Source organism: Nicrophorus vespilloides, unplaced genomic scaffold (genome assembly GCF_001412225.1).
Source record: "Nicrophorus vespilloides isolate i.1.1-1 unplaced genomic scaffold, Nicve_v1.0, whole genome shotgun sequence".
NCBI lineage: Eukaryota > Metazoa > Arthropoda > Insecta > Coleoptera > Silphidae > Nicrophorus > Nicrophorus vespilloides.
The window spans coordinates 472695-493207 of record NW_017100091.1 but is presented as its reverse complement, the minus strand read 5'-3'; the positions used below and the strand labels follow the sequence as shown (position 1 = coordinate 493207).

The 20513-nt window shown below is 38.9% G+C and overlaps 1 protein-coding gene across 1 annotated transcript in view; it reads left to right on the top strand.

The window, feature by feature from the left end:
* The window catches only part of LOC108567595 (plexin A3), a 117387-nt gene that overhangs the window by 78223 nt on the left and 18651 nt on the right, over nt 1-20513 (top strand). Inside the window, exon 4 of the mRNA XM_017928149.1 lies at nt 18217-18345. Coding sequence (XP_017783638.1) covers nt 18217-18345 — 129 coding nt within the window. The remainder of the gene's footprint in view (nt 1-18216; nt 18346-20513) is intronic.

Below are 20513 nucleotides of genomic sequence, written 5' to 3'. Positions count from 1 at the left end.
CTTGGAATTCTTCAGAATCCAATTAATATCAAGTTTATTTTTGCACGAGAAAGTAATTTTCAGCGAAGAATTTACATAGCGCGAGATGAGGTTCTCCTAATAAAATCTCACTTCTAAGTAAAACTCCCTTAATGACTTTTACATGGATACACATACATACACTTCGCATCTTGATGATTTGTAAAGAGAAACGCGATTTGATAATTACAGGTATAACAAAATGAAAAGTAAGTTTTAATTGGATCACGTAATTCAAATATTCATGCTTTGATTCGATCAAAATATTTTTTCAAATTTTTATATCTATTTAGTTTAAAAAAAATATAAATAAATGACCTATAGATGCTTGTGTAAATCGCGTCTTGTGTGAGGATTTAGATCTCCGTCCAAGCGATTTGCATCTCCTTTCCCTCTACCTTTTATTCATCCTTTCAGCACCTGCATTCCGAGCAAAAGGATAAATAGAACGAAATACGAAATCTCGGACACGGGTTATTTCCCTGCAAGGACGAAAAATATTCTTTAACATCGAATTCCGTTATTCAAAAAGAAATTTTCTTTTCCGCTCAACAATAATTAAAATATGAAAAAACCTATACGAATATATTTCGTAATGGGAATACATTTAGTTGGGGAATTGCTTTCAATAATTAATTGGGATTGGAGTAATTAAAAAACAATTTCCTTTTAACGTGTGTAAATCAATTGCGAAGGATTCGAGTAAAAAGCGTATATTGGTGTATTTCCCTAATGGAGACAATGAAGGGTGGGTGGTTCCGGAACGCTCCTCGGTAATCCCATTTAAATGCACACGTACACAATCTACGCTCATTACGTCCTCCCTTCGGCCCTAGCGGAATCATTAAAAATGCAACTTTATCTTACGACATGCATTACGTAATATTAGGGAGCCCCACGGAATTCTTCGTCTCGTTTCGCGCACTCCGAGCAGTACTCCTTAAAGATTTCACTGGAACCTGACGGAAGCTCATAAAGTATATAGTATATGGAAGCTAAGCTCTAAAATTCAAAGACATATTTTTGGATTATTCCAAACGTAAGAAAAAGGAAAGGAAAAAGCGAGAGAGAAAGAGAGAATCAACACGATGTGAAATAAAATTTCATATTTACGATTCTCAAATAATAAAGCGGAAAAAGAAAAGGTAAAACGAAATGAAACGTACTTTGCGAGCGGCTTTGCAGAACGGCTGCTTCACTAACTTTTTTTTTATTTTATTATTTTCTTATTTTTTTTTCTGTTGAGCTACCGAACATTTTTGTTTCGAATTCCTTTGCGAAATTAACCGGATGCTGTGTAATCCCCCGGTTTAGAGGTTGTCCACGTTCACTGTTTGCTTCAGTTTTCTGTTGATTTACTCGTAAACTATTAAACCATACAGATTAAATTTCAATTAATAATTCGCTGTATATTGGTCCGAGCATGCATTGCAACCACGATTATATTTGTTGTATCTATTTTTATACCACGTAACATGGATTTCCGAATGTAAACAAAAATGCAGACATACACGTTTGTATTTCATACTGAAAAATTACTTTATTCTGAAACCAAATAATTCTTTTAATCTTAAGTGTTACGTTTGATTTGATTGTGCTGATTTTTTTTTTGTGGATTTGGGGTTGAAATAATTTATTTTCTGGGGAAATTTAGTTTTCTGGGTGGATGCAGACATACACGTTTTCATTTCATACTGAAAAGTTACTTTATTCTGAAACCAAATAATTCTTTTAATCTTAAGTGTTACGTTTGATATAATTGTGCTGATTTTTTTTCTGGATTTGGGGTTGAAATAATTTATTTTCTGGGGAAATTTAGTTTTCTGGGTGGATGTGTTTTGGGTTAGGGGTTGAATGATATTCAGGATGGAGTAGTGACTTCGTTTATTTGGCCGACGCAAATTAGCCGGTTTATGATTCTTTGAATTCGACCCTCCCTGCGTCGAGTTTTAATTGCTGTATCAAAGGGTACAAGGGCCGAAGGTACGCAGACCGAGTGTGCGTATTTTTTTCTCCTGCATTCAACTTGATTTTTTCCGTTTCAGTTTGTTATTTTTTTTTTCACCATTCCTCGTTTGACTTGGTCGTGATTACGTTCAACAGTAAAGCTAGGTGCATGGAATCGAGATTATGCTTACATAGTTTTGCGGCAATTCATTCGTTTGACATAATTGCAGTGCGAGCGTTTCCGGTTCGTTCCACTGTGCTCCTTGTTCTTGGAGCTGTGGCCCAAATGGAAGCGAAAACGGCCTGGATGTAAACGCAATATAGTTCTGTGTTGAAGGACAAACAAGGGGAATGCGCTCTAATTTCTGTTGTAGGGTAAAGGGTTTAATTAAAAACAGTTGGTTGGAAAGGCAACTGACTGATTTGGAATTGGATTTGAAGAATGCGGATCGCGCGATGCTTGGCGGTGGCTTTCACCATGCTTCTCGCCCTCTACTCGAAACAATGGGGGGATGAATGGGGATGAGCTATAGACCTCTGCGGCTCTTTATCCATCCTCGACAGTCGCGTGAAATTGAATATGAGAGCCATCCGAGAAGAGATGTTCACTGCATAGACAGTAAGTCAATTCATGTGCAACAGATTGAGCATTGAGGACGGAACCTCTCCAGTCTCTGGTGTCGCATCCACAGAGAAACCGCAGGTATTACAACACTCGCGCACAAACGAAATTCAAGGGGCAGGACAGGTCATGTTTGCATCCTTTCGGATCTGTCCATTCCATAGCTCCATGTGCGACCGAAAAAGGAAGGGAAAGATTACCATTTGCATTCGTTTATTTGTGAATTCCTTCTGCTGGACTTCGGAATAATTGCTTTGCGTTTGTTTGTTTGACTACTGGTACCGCTGTAGACCGCGTGATGTAATCGCGCAGCTCCCTGCACTTGTCATGCCCTTATTCAACCGCTGGAAAGGAAATATGCCCTCTCGTCGCGTCGGCATTATAATGCCTCATTGATATGTGTAGCATATGACGCACCTCACGAACGCTCCGCAACCCCGGGGAGGGCCAACGAAGCCCTTTCACACACCAAGGCAACCCTGCGAACCGCAGACCACCCTTACCCACTTTCGCCCTCACTATTCTATAAACCTCACCCAACAAATTCACCACTTTCTTCCTTCCTTTTCACCACACCACCATTGTACTCCCTCGACATCCACCTCTCTCTCTCCCTTTCCTCCCCCATCTATCCTATACACACCGACGACTTAACCACTCAAACTCTTCAAGAACCCATACACGCCGTTCCCAAGCACTCCTCACTAAATGAAATTTACAACAATTCAATTCATAATAACACAACCTCGCAAACATACGTATTCCCAACTATTCATTGATTACGTACAAACTCCTCCAGGCAAGCAATTTTATATAAAATTAGTTTCAACACAATATTCAATTCAATCACAAATAATAGAAAATAATAAAAAATAAATGCCACAAATAGATTCAGTATTACATTTGTTAATTTTATATTAATAAGCATACGTAATATTTTCGTAGCAACTTTATTATAATTTAAAGAACTACAAGTTATGTGAATGCCTTTATTAAGTGCGGATTGGAAGTGGATCATCAAGGATAGTACACAGCTGGTATAGCTCTTAGACTTCCACGTCAGGAGTAGCTTTGGCTCTTGGGTTTTATCGCAGGACACATGTCGCTTAATTGACATCGCTTCCATATCTTAGGATATATCCGACTCCCCCGCACAATGGCTGCGAGTACGCACAAGTGGTTCTTATTGGGATTGCGGAAGGAGAGATGTTTGGAACTGCTGAACAATCGGTGGGTGTTACGTGTGTGAGAGTGCGAACGACACCCGTAGCCGGCGCCATTGTCGAGTAGTCCCAACATTCGTAAACCTCTCAAGGGTGATTCTACCACCCCCAAGGACCTCCACCCTTTGTTCATCAACAAACAATATATATATATATCCTTCTCACTCAGTGTATGTGTATATATATATGGAGATATAAAAGGACTAGAGTGAATGAATATGTGAAATAATTTCAGCAGAATTGTCGTTCTTCCGGCCATTGAATTGAGCGGCGGGGCTGGTTTGCAATTAAAGCCATTCAGGCGCGAGCAATTTCGTAGTTTAGTAACCGAACTGTTTGCTTTAAATATTCATCCAGTGTTTTGCTCGGTTCATTAGGGCGACGCTCATTAAATAAATAATATTAATTTGTAGAAATTAATTTTATGTGAAACGGTTCTGCTGATGTTTGTCCGGCATCAGCGAATAATGCCACTCGCCCCAAAACTAACGCACGTCCACTATTTGCTTAACAGAATAAATAATAAAATATACATTCGATGTGTCTGCGGCCGAATTTATGCATGCCCTTTTACTTTATTTGCTTGCTGTTTGTTTGTTTGTAACATCCCCCGCATCCACTCACTCTTTTTTTTTGATTCCCGGTGTGCTTTATATAGATATTTTTTTGTTGTAAATTATTTTTTGTTGCTACAATTCCGTTCCCGTAATGTAAAGGGGTAGGCCAAAAGGGCACAAAACAGGAGGATGAGGGTTACAAAAAAAAAATAAATAAATATTGAAAATGAACCGACGATGCACGTATTTATTGTGCAAATGTGCAATTTGTGCCGCAAGTAAATATTGTATGTGCAGGCTACGTAGTCAAACAGTTTATATTTTTTGGTTTGGTTTGGTTTTTTGGCGTTGTTGTTGTTTTTTAGTTGTCGGACGTTGTTTGCTTTGATTTTCCGCTTTTGTACAATTAATTTGTGCAGTCCGGATTTGTGTTTGCATTTGGAACACTGACCGGAATATACAGAAAAAAAATAGTGACCAGTCTCTATTTTTTTTTTGCCCCAAATTGTTTAATAGTGCGTCTAACAAATTGTGTATTCAAAAATTTTAGTACAAAATAATTTTTGTTTATTGAATGTAACATGAGAAAAAAAATGATTTAAAAATTATTATATATATTACAATTTATTAGTTATAATAAAATTGATTGATTTCAAAATTTTATGGTTATTTCTTTAGTTTGGAAATAAATGTTGTATTAGAATGATGAAAACGTTTGAGAAGAGACTTTATGTGTATCTGGGGAAGTATGTTCGAATCCCGGCTTAGTTCTTGTGTTCATTAGGGCACGCGCTGCTGCGACAAAGTGAGAACATCTTCGCAGGAGATTAAAATTCGGTAATCTCAGTAGTAAACTTTCAGTTTTCAGTCTTGAATATTGCAGGACTACTGCTACATGACCTTTATGCTGCCTGGGGGTATTTAGGCAAACTTTGCTCCTCATGAATAACCATATCATCTTGAAATACTAATGAGATATGGTTGTAATTATGAAAGAATGCTGTTGTCGCAAGGGGTGGTAGGACGCTAGATGCGTTGGAGTTAATGTCTTGCTGAAATAATTTACGTTTTCGGAATTATCGTTATAAATATCGTTTGAACGTGAGCGGCGGTTGGGGGTTGGAGCGTTCCTCTTGTCTGCTTGATTTGTGCTTCTAAACATTTTGGCCTGTTGAAAATTAGGGTTGAGATTTATGGCGGTATTCCCTGGAGTCGAGTCGACAAAACCCCGCGCACACCCCCAAACCCAAACCCATACGCATCTACACGCACGCACATCATGTAGGGTGTTGTGATCACAATAGTCCTGCTCGCCTCCATTATTGATTCCGATTGAAAATAAGCCTGCAATATATTCAGCGTCAGATTAACCTCTATATGCACTTTCTATTCATAAAGTGCGTGTTGCAGTAATGGACTTTGCAGGGATTGTGCACGTTCACAATGGTTTTGCAACCCTCCAGAACGGCGTGAACGCTATCCCGATCACCGTTGATGATCTTCCGCCGATCGCTTTTAATTAAAACTCTTTAAAATCATCCCCCGTTTCGCGCTCGTACACATCCCAATTACAATCTCATCGTTACTATAGAAATTCTATTAAGCGCCCGAGGTGTAGTATCTGCACACAGACGGCGACGAAAAAAAGAAAATTACGCAATGCTGCGTGCTGGTGATTCAATTAACAGTTTAGGAAAGTTATGTGTGTGGAACGGGAGCTGCAGAAGTGATAGCGGAAGTTTTCTTCTTTCCTCTAATATGTCGGGATCGTCTTCAGCACGCTCGAAGAGTGTACGATTCAAGGAATAACATGAAAGGGAGAGGAGTTGTTCGTTGTTCACGTGCTGTATTGTAGTTTCGTAGATGTTATATTAGGTGTTGCTCAAACACCGCGCCAACCACCCCCCCGACCCGACCGTCTCCTTGTCAAACTTAACACGGCGGATTTGGCGCCGGGTCTGATTGCCGGGGGGCGGTCGATGGACCCCGTTTCTTATTTCCAATTTGCGCCCCCTTCATCTCTACCCCCGTGCGCGCAGGTTCTCATTCCTGCAATTGCGGTACGCCAAACGTGATACAGCAGCCTCCCGCCGTCGCTGTTCATCCTCCGAACCGCCCCCTGTTGTATTATACCTTATACCCGACCGCCACCATTGCTTGGTATGCAAGATTGGCGCCTTCATTTGCATTCACACAATCTCCACTCTCTTGATTCCCCGATGTTCTCAAGGTGACGCGGAATACGTTTTCTAATTACTTTATTAACTTATTTTTGCTTGATATTCATCTCGACGCCTCCAATAACCAGACGCCCGCAGCCAATTACCTCCGCCTTCAATTCTTCCAACACCTAACCTTTCGCAGCACCTCCAAACGAAAAGAGTAGACATCACCTTTTGACATCGCAATTCATTTGAAGCAATATCTTCACATATTAGTAATTTTCTCAGAAACTATAATAGATATAATTTAAAACTTCAAATATTTAAGAATCAATAGCTGAATTTATTGTAAAAGTCATAGTAATATCTTAGTTATTTCTTTATAGAAGTTGTCATCCCGCATAGTTACAATCATCCGCACCCAAAGTCCCCGTATGTGGTATGCCAGACGCGCGCGCCACTCCATCCTAATCCCCTATTCTGACTAATCTATTCCAAGACGAGATCAATAATCCGGAATGGCATCCGGTCGCGAATTTCTTCCCCGTTTGTCGTTTGGTTAATTATTAACCGTTAACAATAATTGATCGTTCAAATATTCGAAGGGGGTGGTGTTGGCGATGGCAGTTCGGTCCCTGCGACAGCCGCCGCCGGTCGATAATCGTGCCTTCTCCACCCCGCCCAAGGGTGTCCGAAAAGGAAGGAAGGATCCTCTCCCGTCCACCGAAACCCTAAGCGAAAACCCAAAATTTCCTCCTATGCATATCGATTCGAATATTCCGCTTCCCTGGTTGTAATTAGTTATGGAATGTGCGCTGAAGGCCCTTCGCGTTTCGCTGTTCACCTTGCCCATAAAACTTCCGCGTCCGGTCCGAATGACCCGATGTTTTCATGCAGTCATACATTTAAATGATCCGTTTATGCGCTCCGAAATGGGAGAATCGTGTTAATCTGACGCACTCACGAATATTATATGAAAGTGTATTCAGTGACCCGCTGAAATATTCAATAACTCACCGTTCAATTCCATCCAATTCAGAGCTCTCACCTCCAACAATCTGCTAAATAAAAAAGAGAGAGAAAGGGAAAGAATAAATGTACCGAGAGAATAGTAGAGAAGAGAACAGCGTTTGCTAATCATGAGCCATCACTTCGAACCATTTACCATCAACAGCCGAATAAATAATACAGATGCGCCGCCGCCGCCGTCGCCTCTACCTCCACCCCATGCCACCCTCTTAAATTAAAAATGCTCATCAAAGTTTCACGTCGCTAGTTTTACGGGCAAGTTCCTCCCCACTCGCCGTTCGCCGCCTCCCGAGGGGCCGCTTCAACTTTCTTTTCATTCACCATTAATTTTAAACGGGCATTAATCTTTCTCTATCTACGATTCATTCATATTTAATCTTAATCCCACTTCATCGAATCCATAAAACTATCTCGAGCTCTAGCGAATAAATACAGTTAACGCCGTTCCATATATCCATGAGATTTTTCAACTCTGATCAATATCCTGTTTGACACCTGCCATTTCTAACTAAACTTTATCTTAACCTGAACTTAACATATACCATTCCACGGATGAACCTTGCTCTAACTTAGCACGATAAATGTAACCTATAGACTAGACAGAATATACATAACAGTTTTTCGCTCACATAATTCATTTTAATGTCACTGTTCTATACATCTTTTATATTATATATTATTTATTTACATTGTGTTATCTTATTAACTAATAACATTACTTTATTGATCATGTCAACAAAACATGTTCTGAGTAAATCTGTTCGTTGAATGTAAACGATGCACAAGATAGAAGGAATTATGTTTTCGTTTCTTTTTGTGATTTATCCATCGGATTAAGTGGTTTTGTCCGAGCTGCTAATCCGCTCCTAAACTAATATCCCAGCTTGTCGGGGGGTGGAACAGAGTATGATGGTTCATCCTAAGCCCGAAATGAAAATCGGGAGAGCGGGACATACAGTTCCAGATGCGGCTAATAACAAAAATAAATTACGCGGCGCTTCCTAATGGACGGCAATTAGCAATAATTGATGTTCCGGTTTCGCGTTTACGTTTCCGTTTCGACATTGATTCTCGTTATTGCTTTGCTCATTTCGCTCCGTGTTTTCCTTCGCGTTACGAAATAAAACAAATGAATTGATTCTTGTCGACTTGTTTATCCTCGCAGCCAGAGGTAATCGGGTTGTAATCCTGGCTTGATTCCGAGACTGTAAACAGATGTACCCGTGTCGTATTACAGGGCTGGCAATTATCCGGTTGCCGGCACCAACTACTCCTTTCTTTCTTTCATTTGTTAAACATTGGAATCCTAGCATCGATCTCACGTTATATAATTAATCGTCATGTATCTGATTTATATATAAAATTGTTTGGAGTAAAAAGAGTAAGATTTTTAACTGGCAACTCGGAAAACGTATTTCATCTCGTTACAAACGGCTCCTTCTGCTGCTGCATTTTTTTTCCTGTTTCCTGTTAGGAAATGAATTCCAGTGAAATGCATTCTAGCTGCGGTCAAAGGTGGAAATTGGATACGCTTGAAAAATGTGCAAAAGCGGTGCTGTCGAGGGAGATAGAACAAAAACAAAAAGTTTGTAAAATTTGTTATTACAATAATACATATACACACACGCACTCAGTGAGCAGTTTGTTCTTTCAAACTGGTTTATATAATAACGTTCGTTTCTTATGGAAAAGCAGCCGCCTTTTTAGGAATCGAAGTAAAGTAGTGACATTCTGATTGAATGCGAAACCGAACTCTGACTACCAGTAAGCACTCTTTCACTCTCTATATATCTGTATATATGTAGTATATTATATATATATAAATATATATATGGTTTGCGGTGTATGGTTCAGACCGTCGTTTATTCGTTCTGCATGAAAGCAAACTCTATGATGTGCTCAGTGCACAGGGGTGCTCTTTGCTTCCCGAACTTGAGGCTCCTCTTTCTCCCACACACATACACACCCACCCGCACACTTACATTCGCATCGCTTCCAGAAAGCCTTGATCCTTCGAACAGAGCACAGCTTCAAACCCCACCACCCTCCCTGGAGCCCTGGAAAAATAAACTCACCACACAGCGTTTCCCGACCTAATACTACATCACCACCCCTAATCCAACCCTAACAAGAAAACAATATTATTTATATTCGACGATTTTATCGGAGCGTAATTAGGCCTGAGTGCATCCAGAAATTCGTGTTAGGTGTGTCCGGTCGCTATGTACACAATCGTAGGATTGATTTGTTTCTGTTTGTATCGACCTAATCTGGTGTTCCGATTACACACACATATATGTGTAGATACATACATACACCCACAAATACTAATGCAGACACCCTCTGGCTCGCTGATACAGATACTACTCATACACACTCACTCGCACTAAGGGCGATAGGGACAGAATGGCGTACTGGGAGGACGGCATGTTGTTCAATCAGGTGGAGACTGGTTATTCTCCAGTATCGTATGATTCACACAGAAATACTGGTAGCTTCCGGGGCCCTTATTGTTTCTGAATCTGGCAGGATGGAATGATGAAAGCAATTTCAACAAACTTTCCCATATACTGAAGGGGCGGCGAAAAAAAAAATATATATTATTACGTGATGCAACTGGCATTAAATATGGACGTGTTTCCGATTGATAAGATAATTACTTCTACAAATTCTATAAGATATTATCGATGATATAAATATTAATAATAATGGATTTATTGAAAAAGAAAAATTATTAAGTAACAACTTGCATTTGAGTTTTATTTCGTTGGTTGGAGTATTTGTCTTTGGATGAATTCCAAAATCGTGTAGACTGTGTGTACTTCAGTGGAACGCGTTTAAAGTGTATTAAAAAAAAGTATATCAATTTCGGGACGAGTTATAGTTAATCAATTTAGCGGAGGAGCGAGCAGTAGTCGTAAATTTGAAAGGTACGTGCTCGAAATAATCTTGCGGCGTAAATTCGGTTGCGATGAAGTCTACAAAAGCCACCCACGGATGGGTGGATTCCGGACAGGACCTTGGATTTCTTTCCTCGGGCATTATAAAATTGTTGTTCTGAGGGTTGGCTTGTTTGTTGGGTACGATGCGTTATTATGCAGAGCTCGTCGGGAGGTGGGAGCAATGTTCGTGCAGGATGCCGTTAGGTAACTCCTTCGGTCGCCTAGAGTAAGAGGAATATTTGCATCGCTGAAAAAAAAAATATGTGTGTATATATATGGAAAGGAAGAAGTAATTTGGTATGGCACGACGGCTATTTACGTTGACCCGCTAAATTCCATTGTAAGGAGCGTAATTTTCGTTGGTGGGTGGGAAATAGCGGCGATGCTCCTAAACGGTTGCCTGGGGAATAACGAGGGGTCGGGTCAGAACAGGTGAGGACCCCAAGAAATCTTATTACCACCATCGCTTGGAATGTAGCCTTATGCAACTGGGGGTGGTTGTACCTTCAACTTCAGCAGGGTTTGTTCTCGTTTTTATCTTGCAAGCTATCGCATGTCTTTATTTATACCAGTACACCTCCACACTTTTAACTCTATTAATCCTATCCTCCGGAACGAAACTTTTTCGCTGCAAATATAAGACATAAGTTCGTCGCCGGAGTTTCCCTTGTTGGGAACGAACACGGAATGATAATGCGTCAAACGAGCGATACGGTACGGTGTGCGGGTTTTGTGGCCGATTTCAAAGGGATCCCGACGAGAGAGAACTCTGCCTGGGCCCGAACCCAGGCTGGGCTGGGCTCCACTCGTCCCGGATCCGCTTCCGTTGCGCAATTCCGCAGACAAAACACGCGTGCCATTATTGTTATTATTATTTGCCACAGCCAAGACCGCACATAACACATTAACCAGAATGATATGTGCACAACTTCAGTTTGAAACTCGATGTGGATTTATAATATTACACATCTCCATAAATTCCTAATGACAAAAAATTACATAAAATCCTTTACTTCTCAGATATTTTTAGCCGGTTTCAATTTCGGAAACTAATCTATATGCTTATGAAACGGCGCTCCCCTAACTGCCAATTATTTATATACTTGCAAGGTGCGATTCCCTCCGCTGATCCCATTATCTTACCTCGCAGGGGGGTGAAACTCTAATCCTTCTCGAAAGACAAACAATTATACAAACTCGTATCAAAATAACTGAAAAACTCAAACACGCACGCTTCGACGGAGTTTATTATAGAAACAATAACAACAAAAATTGCCTGTTCTTCCATTAAAGCTACTGGAATGGACACGTTTTTCCGCATAATCGCATTTACAATAAACAAAACCTAAGTGAATATGCAGTGAGCGTTCAAATACAATACGCAAAGTCCACATATGCAATCCTTTACTAGCGAATAAATAATATAATTAATTCATATTCAAATTGCTGTGAAATTAGCGGCCCTTTGTGCGCACGTTCACATGCAAATCGGCCGTTTAACCGAACTGGTGGAACACAGAGATAGAAATAGATTTTGAATTTGTAAAAGAGAATGGGGCGAATATGGAATAAGGTGATGGTATAAAGTTCGGTTTATTAACTGGTCGGATTAAAGATTTACCAATTACAATCAAACGTCGACTGATCATCGACGCATTATGCAACCGGTAATCCGATTTCGCTGTAAATTGGAGCCCGCCCTTAATTAATTACAATCGCATTATCAATATTCGTGCATTGTACATTTGATTATTTTTTTTTTAATAACAATTTTTGTTTTGTAAACCCAAAATTCACAAGAATATAATAATTTTTGACCTGAAATGTGTGATCACGCAAAGAGGGTGGTCCAGCGTTTAATGTTATTTATGTGCGTTGCTTATAAAGCGTGTAACGTTAATTTCAGCGGAAATTAAAAACATATACCGCACACGTTTTCCACGGTTGACGGCTAATTTCGCTGCGGACTGAAAAACATTTCAAAACAAAAGCAAATTTCGCAATGGGACGATGCACATTTAGGGGAGAGAGTTACAGACGAACACTCTACTCACGATTTATTATTATTATTTTTTTGGTATGAACGTAACCAGGAAATCAAATGGAGAAAAAAGATATAATAGGTTTTCCCGTTGTTCATTATATAAGCCTGAAAATCTCAACATAAAATGTGCAGAATGTAAAATCTTATATTTTTTAAATATTGATTTGTGGTATGAGGTGATATGATTGTTGGTATTGAAAATAAGGAAGTTTTCCGATCGATAATAGCGTTCTACATTATATGGTTAGGAAGTAGCAATTAGTATCGATAAAGTTATTAGTAGTTGGACAAAAGTTTGTGAAGCTTGTATGTATGTGTTTGGCCGAGTATATGAACGGCACTTAAATGTAGTGGCATCAATTTGTTAGCGGAACCCAGAATTTATGCAAGGGAAACTGAGCCACCGGTGGCGGCAGTGGCAGCGGCGGCCCTTCGAAAACCCTAAACTAACTTGTCGCATGCTTCAAACGAAGATGACATTGACTTCGAGCCGGAATTAGTTGAAGCAGTTATCAAGCCCAAATTGCATATCGAGCTAAAAGTTCTTCAGGATAATGTGTACAAGCTGCATATGAAAACCCATTGACCGAAACGGTGCGATATATTAGATGATAATGTACATCCATATCCATATAAAATTCCGAGGTTTTTGGAGCGCGCACCTAGGCATCTCTTCAGATCTTCCTCTTGGCTTCCGGCTTCCGCCATCAGAATGCGATTATCGTAACCGCAATAATAATGATAATAATAATAACGAGAATAATGATCGCGCTTTTATTCGGAGTCTGCGATTTCATGGAAGGACGTGGATGGCTTTTGGAATGTCTTAATTGCTCCTCGTGGACACACCTCATATGTGCGTGTATTTCTATATATATATATATTTATATATACGTGTGCGCGTTGCTCTCGTTTACTTTTACCTCTGTTCATGGTGCTTTACTGATGGCACCCGACCCAATTCCCGGGCTTTAATTAATTTCCTTTTTTATTCACACTTTTATGAGCTTATGAACTGGTTACTGGGTAACGGCAAGCAGGCCGCCTTCATAGCAGCCATGGGAGTAATCAACCATAGCTGTAACATTGTTGTAACTAATTCCAGAATCCGAAACATCGCTTCGTAGATAAACTGCGGCTTTACATTTCCATCAGGACGTTACTACGACTGAAGGGATGAGGGTGCGGCTACCGCGCGGGGGTGGTTGCACCACCTTTCGCATTCAATTACGCCGTACGATAAATTCCATTATCAACACGTCCATTCCGCAGATTCTAACTACCCCTGCCTCCGGGCCCACATAAACCAGACTATAAACTCCGTATAAACATCATCAACTATTCACGTTACCAAAAGATAATTCCGCAACCAAATGATTATATCCAAATTATTATCGAACAATATTCAAGATTTAAAAGCAAACAGGAAATATATATATATATATATAGAGAGAGAGAATGAAAACTAAGAGGAAGACAAAAAAAAACAAATAAAATTTCATTAACCCGCGAAACTTCCCCGAAGAAATTATGAAGTTTTCATCGAAGTTGAAAATTAATTATGTTAATTACACCCGGTCCCGGGCAGACGTCATATAAACCGAATAATTTAATTTAATTTAATTATTATTGTCCTCAATAAAATTTTCAACTTATTAATTATTTATCGTCCAACCGTTTTGCTGCTTTAATTAAACCAAAGCGCAACTGTCCTCCTCCCTTACTTCGTTTATTGCGTAAAGTAGAAAAGTGCTACGAAATTTCAACGAAACTGGGTCGATTATATTTCGTGCTAAAATATATGTGTGTGTATGCAGATGTTGTTCGCCTCAAGAGCGAATATGAATATTTGATTCGAGTTTGCTTTATGTATTCACATATATATATATATATATTTTGCTCCACCATGAATTTATTTCTACATGCAAACCATAAGAATTCGCGAAAAAAATAATAAAATAAATATATGAAATTGTTTAATAAATAATTAGACTATTACCGGTACAATTCACGAGAATTATTTCCATCTCGAATCACGTATTCAGAAAGAGAAATAAGGACAATAAATCTATTCGACTTTTATTATTTTTTTTTATTCGTTTTATTATTCGATTTCCTTTCTCGCCACAATTTATTGAATTTTCACAAGGTTAAGGGCTAATTTAGTCCATCAATAACGTCAATTTATGACTCCCACCTCGAACAAGAAAAAAAGAAAACCTACAGGTTTCTTTTTGGGCGCGGTCAGGTCAAACGGAAGGTCCTTTCGATAACGTGGCTATAAAGTTATACAACTTTTTTCCAAATTTTATGAATGATGTAACTTTGATTTGGTTTTGTTAGAAGATATACATTTAGAATTATTATTAGAGTTACAATGGTATTTTTTGATGTTAAGTATAAGGTTATTATTTTGGTGAAACTGAAGTGGATTTTTGGTATTGATAAAGTGTATGGTGGTATTGGTGGGTATAAAATGATGGCGGACGGTGGTAGGCTGGAAAATTGGGATGGGCGGGGTCGTCCAGGTAATTGTATTTATAAAGGTATAAAGTCGATGTAAGTTTCAGAATGAATGGGTTAATGAATGCGGACGGAATGGGTTTTATAAAATGATGGGATCCTTTGTGCAGCTAAATAGTGTAATTTTATGTCTTGAGCTCTTTGGGATGGGGAAGGTTGTTGGCGGGTGGGCGGAAAAGGTTTCCGAAAGCGGGGAACGGGAAGTCACGTCATCTAATCTGGATTATGCGCCCCCTCCACCCTACCTTGCGTCTGCTGAGTCATGAATCAACCCTCGAAGTCACTTGGGAGTCCGAGCAGATTTTGCATCGCCCATGCATCCACTGGAATGATCCCACCGTCGACCCCTCGATATGTCCCCCCATAAATATCGGCAGATTTTTTAATTAACGTTTCTTCAGGTGGGGAAATAAAGAACGAAACGGACGGCAGGTGAATTCATTACAAGTGGAATTTATTGCACACGTTTTTTGATATCGCGAAGGATTTAAAACACACAAATCCACTCGCGATTTATAGTTTTTTGGGTCAATGGTACGTCTCCTTCCATTTATTTTTTTTCTCCGTAAAAAAGACAAGTTGAAATGGAATGAAGTCGAGCGAAAGCAGATTCCATCCCAAAAGCGAGAAAAATATATATATATATATAAAAAAACGGAGAAAGAGCAGAGGATGGATTATCCCCGCGGGTAGATAAACAAAACCCCACGCGCAAAATTATCTCACCGCAAAAATTACCGGGTAAAAAAAAAATAAGGGAAGAGATCAAATATTTCTCGCGTCTCATGAAACTCGGGTTTTCGGATCGATCCGAAATCAAATCCGCATTTCCCGAAATCATATTCGCGTTTACCGGAGCGTGGAAAAGTGGGGGGACCGGGGACTGCAGTTGAGCTGCATTAATTAGGGGCGGCAGAAAGGGATGAGTCCCAATGTCCGGCCGGGATCGGTCCGATCCGATCCGGTCCTACCGTCGATTAATATGCGGCCCGTAATCAAATCAAATCATTTCGATAAAACACTTTGATGTTGGGAGGGTTTAATTAATTTTAAATTGAAATTACGCGCCGCAAACGGAATAAAATAGGTAATTTCCAAATGTGGCTGAGCTGTTGTTACTCTGACTCTACTGCAACATTCCCTCCTTTCCACTTATTAAAATCGCTTCCTCGCAGCTCCTTTTCGGGGATCCGAAGCAATTAAATTAATTAAAAGGAGCTAATCTTCTCCACTCCCAGACAAGAATTCGCTGTTACTCAACGCGCTTTTTTTTTTTGCTTCCCCATTTTATTTGACTCTCTTCTCCGCCACCCCCCATCGAATTCAGCATATTTCTTCTTCTTTTTTTTTCATTTGCCTAAAATTTACAAGGCAAATAAAGATATATTGAAATTTGAATTCCATTGCAAATTTTATTGAAATGTGCGAGAGCGAGCAGTTTCCAATGATGTGTGCAAATTGCATTGCATTGCTTCGCGGTATGCGTCTTCTCATCCTCCTCCATCCAAGGCACAAAATAAATACCATCGCAAATACAACGCGCAGTAAGCGGCGTTTATTTATTCAAATTCCTTTCTTAATTCGAACGAAATCTGAATGTAATCGGAAACCTCGATTTCCAATTATATTTATTTCTCATTTCCAGTTCAAGAATCCGGACGATCTTGCGAACGAACAACAAACATTCTTAAAGAGCAACCGTAAATGAATTATTGATTTTCACCAAATTTATATTTATCTTAATATGATTTTTATCCAATATTATTATTATTAATAATAAATAAGAAATAAGCAATGACGACGTTGTAGAGGTAACTTTAACCTCTATGTAAACGATTCGATTAACTGGTGTGAGCGATAATAATCTTCGAGCGCAGTTTCATAATTATATTGTGCATTATTAAAACGAAGTTTTTAAGTTCAAAAGAACCGACGTCTCGAAATTAAAGCAGTTCAGAGCAATGACTGGCAATTGGCTGGTCCGCTCTCTCCCCTTCGAAGACTCTTCACTTTTTAATTAAAATATCTTCAATATAAATCAATTTCAAGGGGAAAGAGAGAGCCGAGGCGTCACCAATGTTTGAAGAAGAGCAAAATTTATACCAATCTTGAGACGATTTCAATTCTCACCCCCCAATAGATTTAAATATCATTTTTAGTTGAAACGCTTTCCGATCTCCTCTATCTGGACCGATTCCGATAAAACCGGTTTATATATACCCACCGTCTACTCTCACGCTTGCCGTTGCGATGATGTAACAGAAAATACGATATTTCGTCCACAAGCTTCAGGTATGGACAATGCGAATGTAAACACACGGAATATTTATTCAAAAACCCACATAATTTTACATACATACATACACCCTTTGAAACTATTCATTTTACACTTTACTTAATTCTATTTGCCTCTGTCAATATACTCATAGATTCGATTTACATTTTCAACAGTTAAATCCCACTTAATGGCCTGTCAAAATATATTCCCAGTTTTATTACGTAAACATTCCACTAATTTCCCGTCTTGGAATGTGGCTACAAAACAAATATTATATCATTTGTATGAATGAATGAAAATTAATATTATAATCCTTCTTCTATTAATGAAGTATCTTTTGAAGTAGGGGTAATTATGTTTAGACTTTCTAAAGTCGGCATCCGAAAACACGTGTCTAATTGGATCACTGAAACTCTCAGTTCTAACCGGAATATAGAAGAAAAATGTGAGATCTCACGATATCCTCTTAATTGAGAGTTACAAGATTGGAAATGATTCTGTTACTATACTATTACATTTAGTTAAGGAAATGTAATTGAATTGGAAAAATTAATAAAAAATGGTATAAAAATATTTGCGTTAACTATCATAATTGAATTGACTTGAAAGAGGATATTCGATCAAAACAAGTATCATAACTCTGTTATATTATTTGTCGGATGTCTAATAGGTTTGTAGTTGGCTTTCACCGCTTGCTGCAGGAACAATGCCGGAAGTTGTTCATCATCGTGTTTAGTTTCTATGACGGAGATAAAACGAACACTTTTCCTTAAATCTTCAACCATATACGTTATAATTTTTTAAATAATATTTACAACTTTGAATTATTATGGAATAGATATACTCATAGATTTTTTTTTATTTGTTTCAGGTGGTTGTAGAGTCGGCAGCAGTTGGCCTGGAATATGGTGATCTTACTATTGAAGAAGGTTCACCCGTTAATCCCGACCTACACTTCGACTCCCAACAGATGCATCTTTACGTTATGACCGAGAAGAAGGTAACCAACAAACACAATTTCTTCTTTTATATAATGAATCGAATTTCATTTTTTTTTTTATAATAATATGCTTTATCTTAAATTATTACAATTTAATATTATGAAAAAATGAAAAATATTAAGTGAATTATTATTTTGCTATTTCTATTATATTTTCTTCATTGGTGTTCCGTTTTTTTTTTATTTGGTCTATGGGGGTTGGTGGGATTTTGGTGCAGGACTTGTTTTTTTTTTTTGGTTGTAATCAATAAAGGTAAGGAAAATCAGAGTGTGTTTGGTGAGGGTGGAACGAAACTGATTTTACAGTGGATTTTTGGGTCCCCGGAATAAATGTAAATATAACGAGTGAGGGATGGTTGGAGTAGAGAAACTCTGAAAACTGGCGGAGTCATCTCTCATGATTCAATGGCGGATGTAATGTTTGCTGGTAGAAACGAAGTTTCTCGGTCCTGTGATTACGAATTCCTTAGGCATGCCTTTCTTAGGATGAACCAAAATAAAAGAGAAATTGGGGAACATCTCACTTTTGCAACAGTTCCGATCCAATCTAAAAATCTAAACTTATGGAAGAATGTCCATGAGATTTTCGATTAATTGATACTGCCTTGGACATTTTTACGGTTGATGTGTGCATGAGGGATCAGGTTACAGAGATGCAAAGATCCAGGTCGTTGAATAAAAAAATTCCCCAACCGACTGAATATAAGATAACGGCTAAACGAGTACGTCGTGAGGGGCGGCGTAGGTGGCGGGTGGACACGCATAAGCCTGTTCACATCAAGACGAGGCACGCATGCAGCCCCGTCGCCGCCGCCGCCCGGCCTTGGGGGCGCCTGCGTTCTCTAGCAACCGAGCAAAAGCAAAACCAAAAGTAGGAGAGAGCAAACTTTTCATTGATCATATTCTCTCTTTTCCAAACGAACCGACTTTTATTGAGTTGAGTCTATTGACTTCAACCCGATACAACATCGACCTATTTGTTACCTATCCTCAAACTAATGAAATTCTCTATTTTATATATGTATTTGATAATTTTTAACTTATACAAAAAGTTTAATAACTTGAGTTAACTTAACAATAAGTTGAGTTATATTGTTTCTGTATATAATTTACATGTATAAAGCTCAGGTGCGTTTACGTTAGCGTAAATTAAACAACAGTTACCTGAGCCGTGTAATGTTGCTGAAAAAAAAAAGTGGAATAGCACCGTAAGTTCATCGTGGGAGTAGCAGTATAATTAAATTTTGTTACAAAACGAGCGCGTAATAAACGCAAGGAATGATTATTGGATTGCAGATATATGGAAATGTTAGAAATGTCTTTTAATAATTACACGTTTTGTATCCTTCTCCGATGATGATTATATAAATGAAAATACCTATGACCTCTTCTCGCATTCCTGTATACCTAATAAGAGCTAGGCACTAATCGATACCTGCCGTTTTGTATCATTAACATTACCATCCACGAAATGTATGTATTCGTTGTTTTGTCGGAGCAACCGTAAATTCGTAAAGCAACCGATTCCCATCTAATACTCGTATACCTGCAGCTTATTGATTTCCGCGTTACATAAACTCGACAGCTGTCATATAATTTAATGCCGTTCGACGTTCGCCAGTCAAATATTATTAATTTTATTGAACGAAATATCGCGCGCATTTATTCCTCGAGTGTATTATATCATGCATGGACACGTACAGCATATATACGACATATATATATTTCATTATGTTACAACCATTCTGCTACTCGATGCGAATTGAATCGTTTTCGCGTGTCGCAGTCGACTTTTTGCGTAATCTGGACCGATGGATCTTTTAATCACCACGTGGCATGCAATTTTTGAATAAATGGCCACCAGGGGTGACCAAACGCGAAATACGATCGCGTCGCCATAGAGACGATGGGTGGATTTTCTTGGGTTCTTGTAGTTGAGGAGGAAGAGGGGACGTTTGGAGGCGCGAGACGTGCCGGTAAATTTTCCGCGGCGAAAATGCTCTGCGGCTTGCCACTTAAATGGATTTCCCGGCGAAATACGATCAAACTGGAATTACCATTTTTCTTCGATGCAAATCACGCCCCAAGATCAGGGAGAATCAAGTGAACGTCTTCTCTGCCGCTCCAATAATCCTCATCAATCATTAAATAATTATCGATTCTCAATA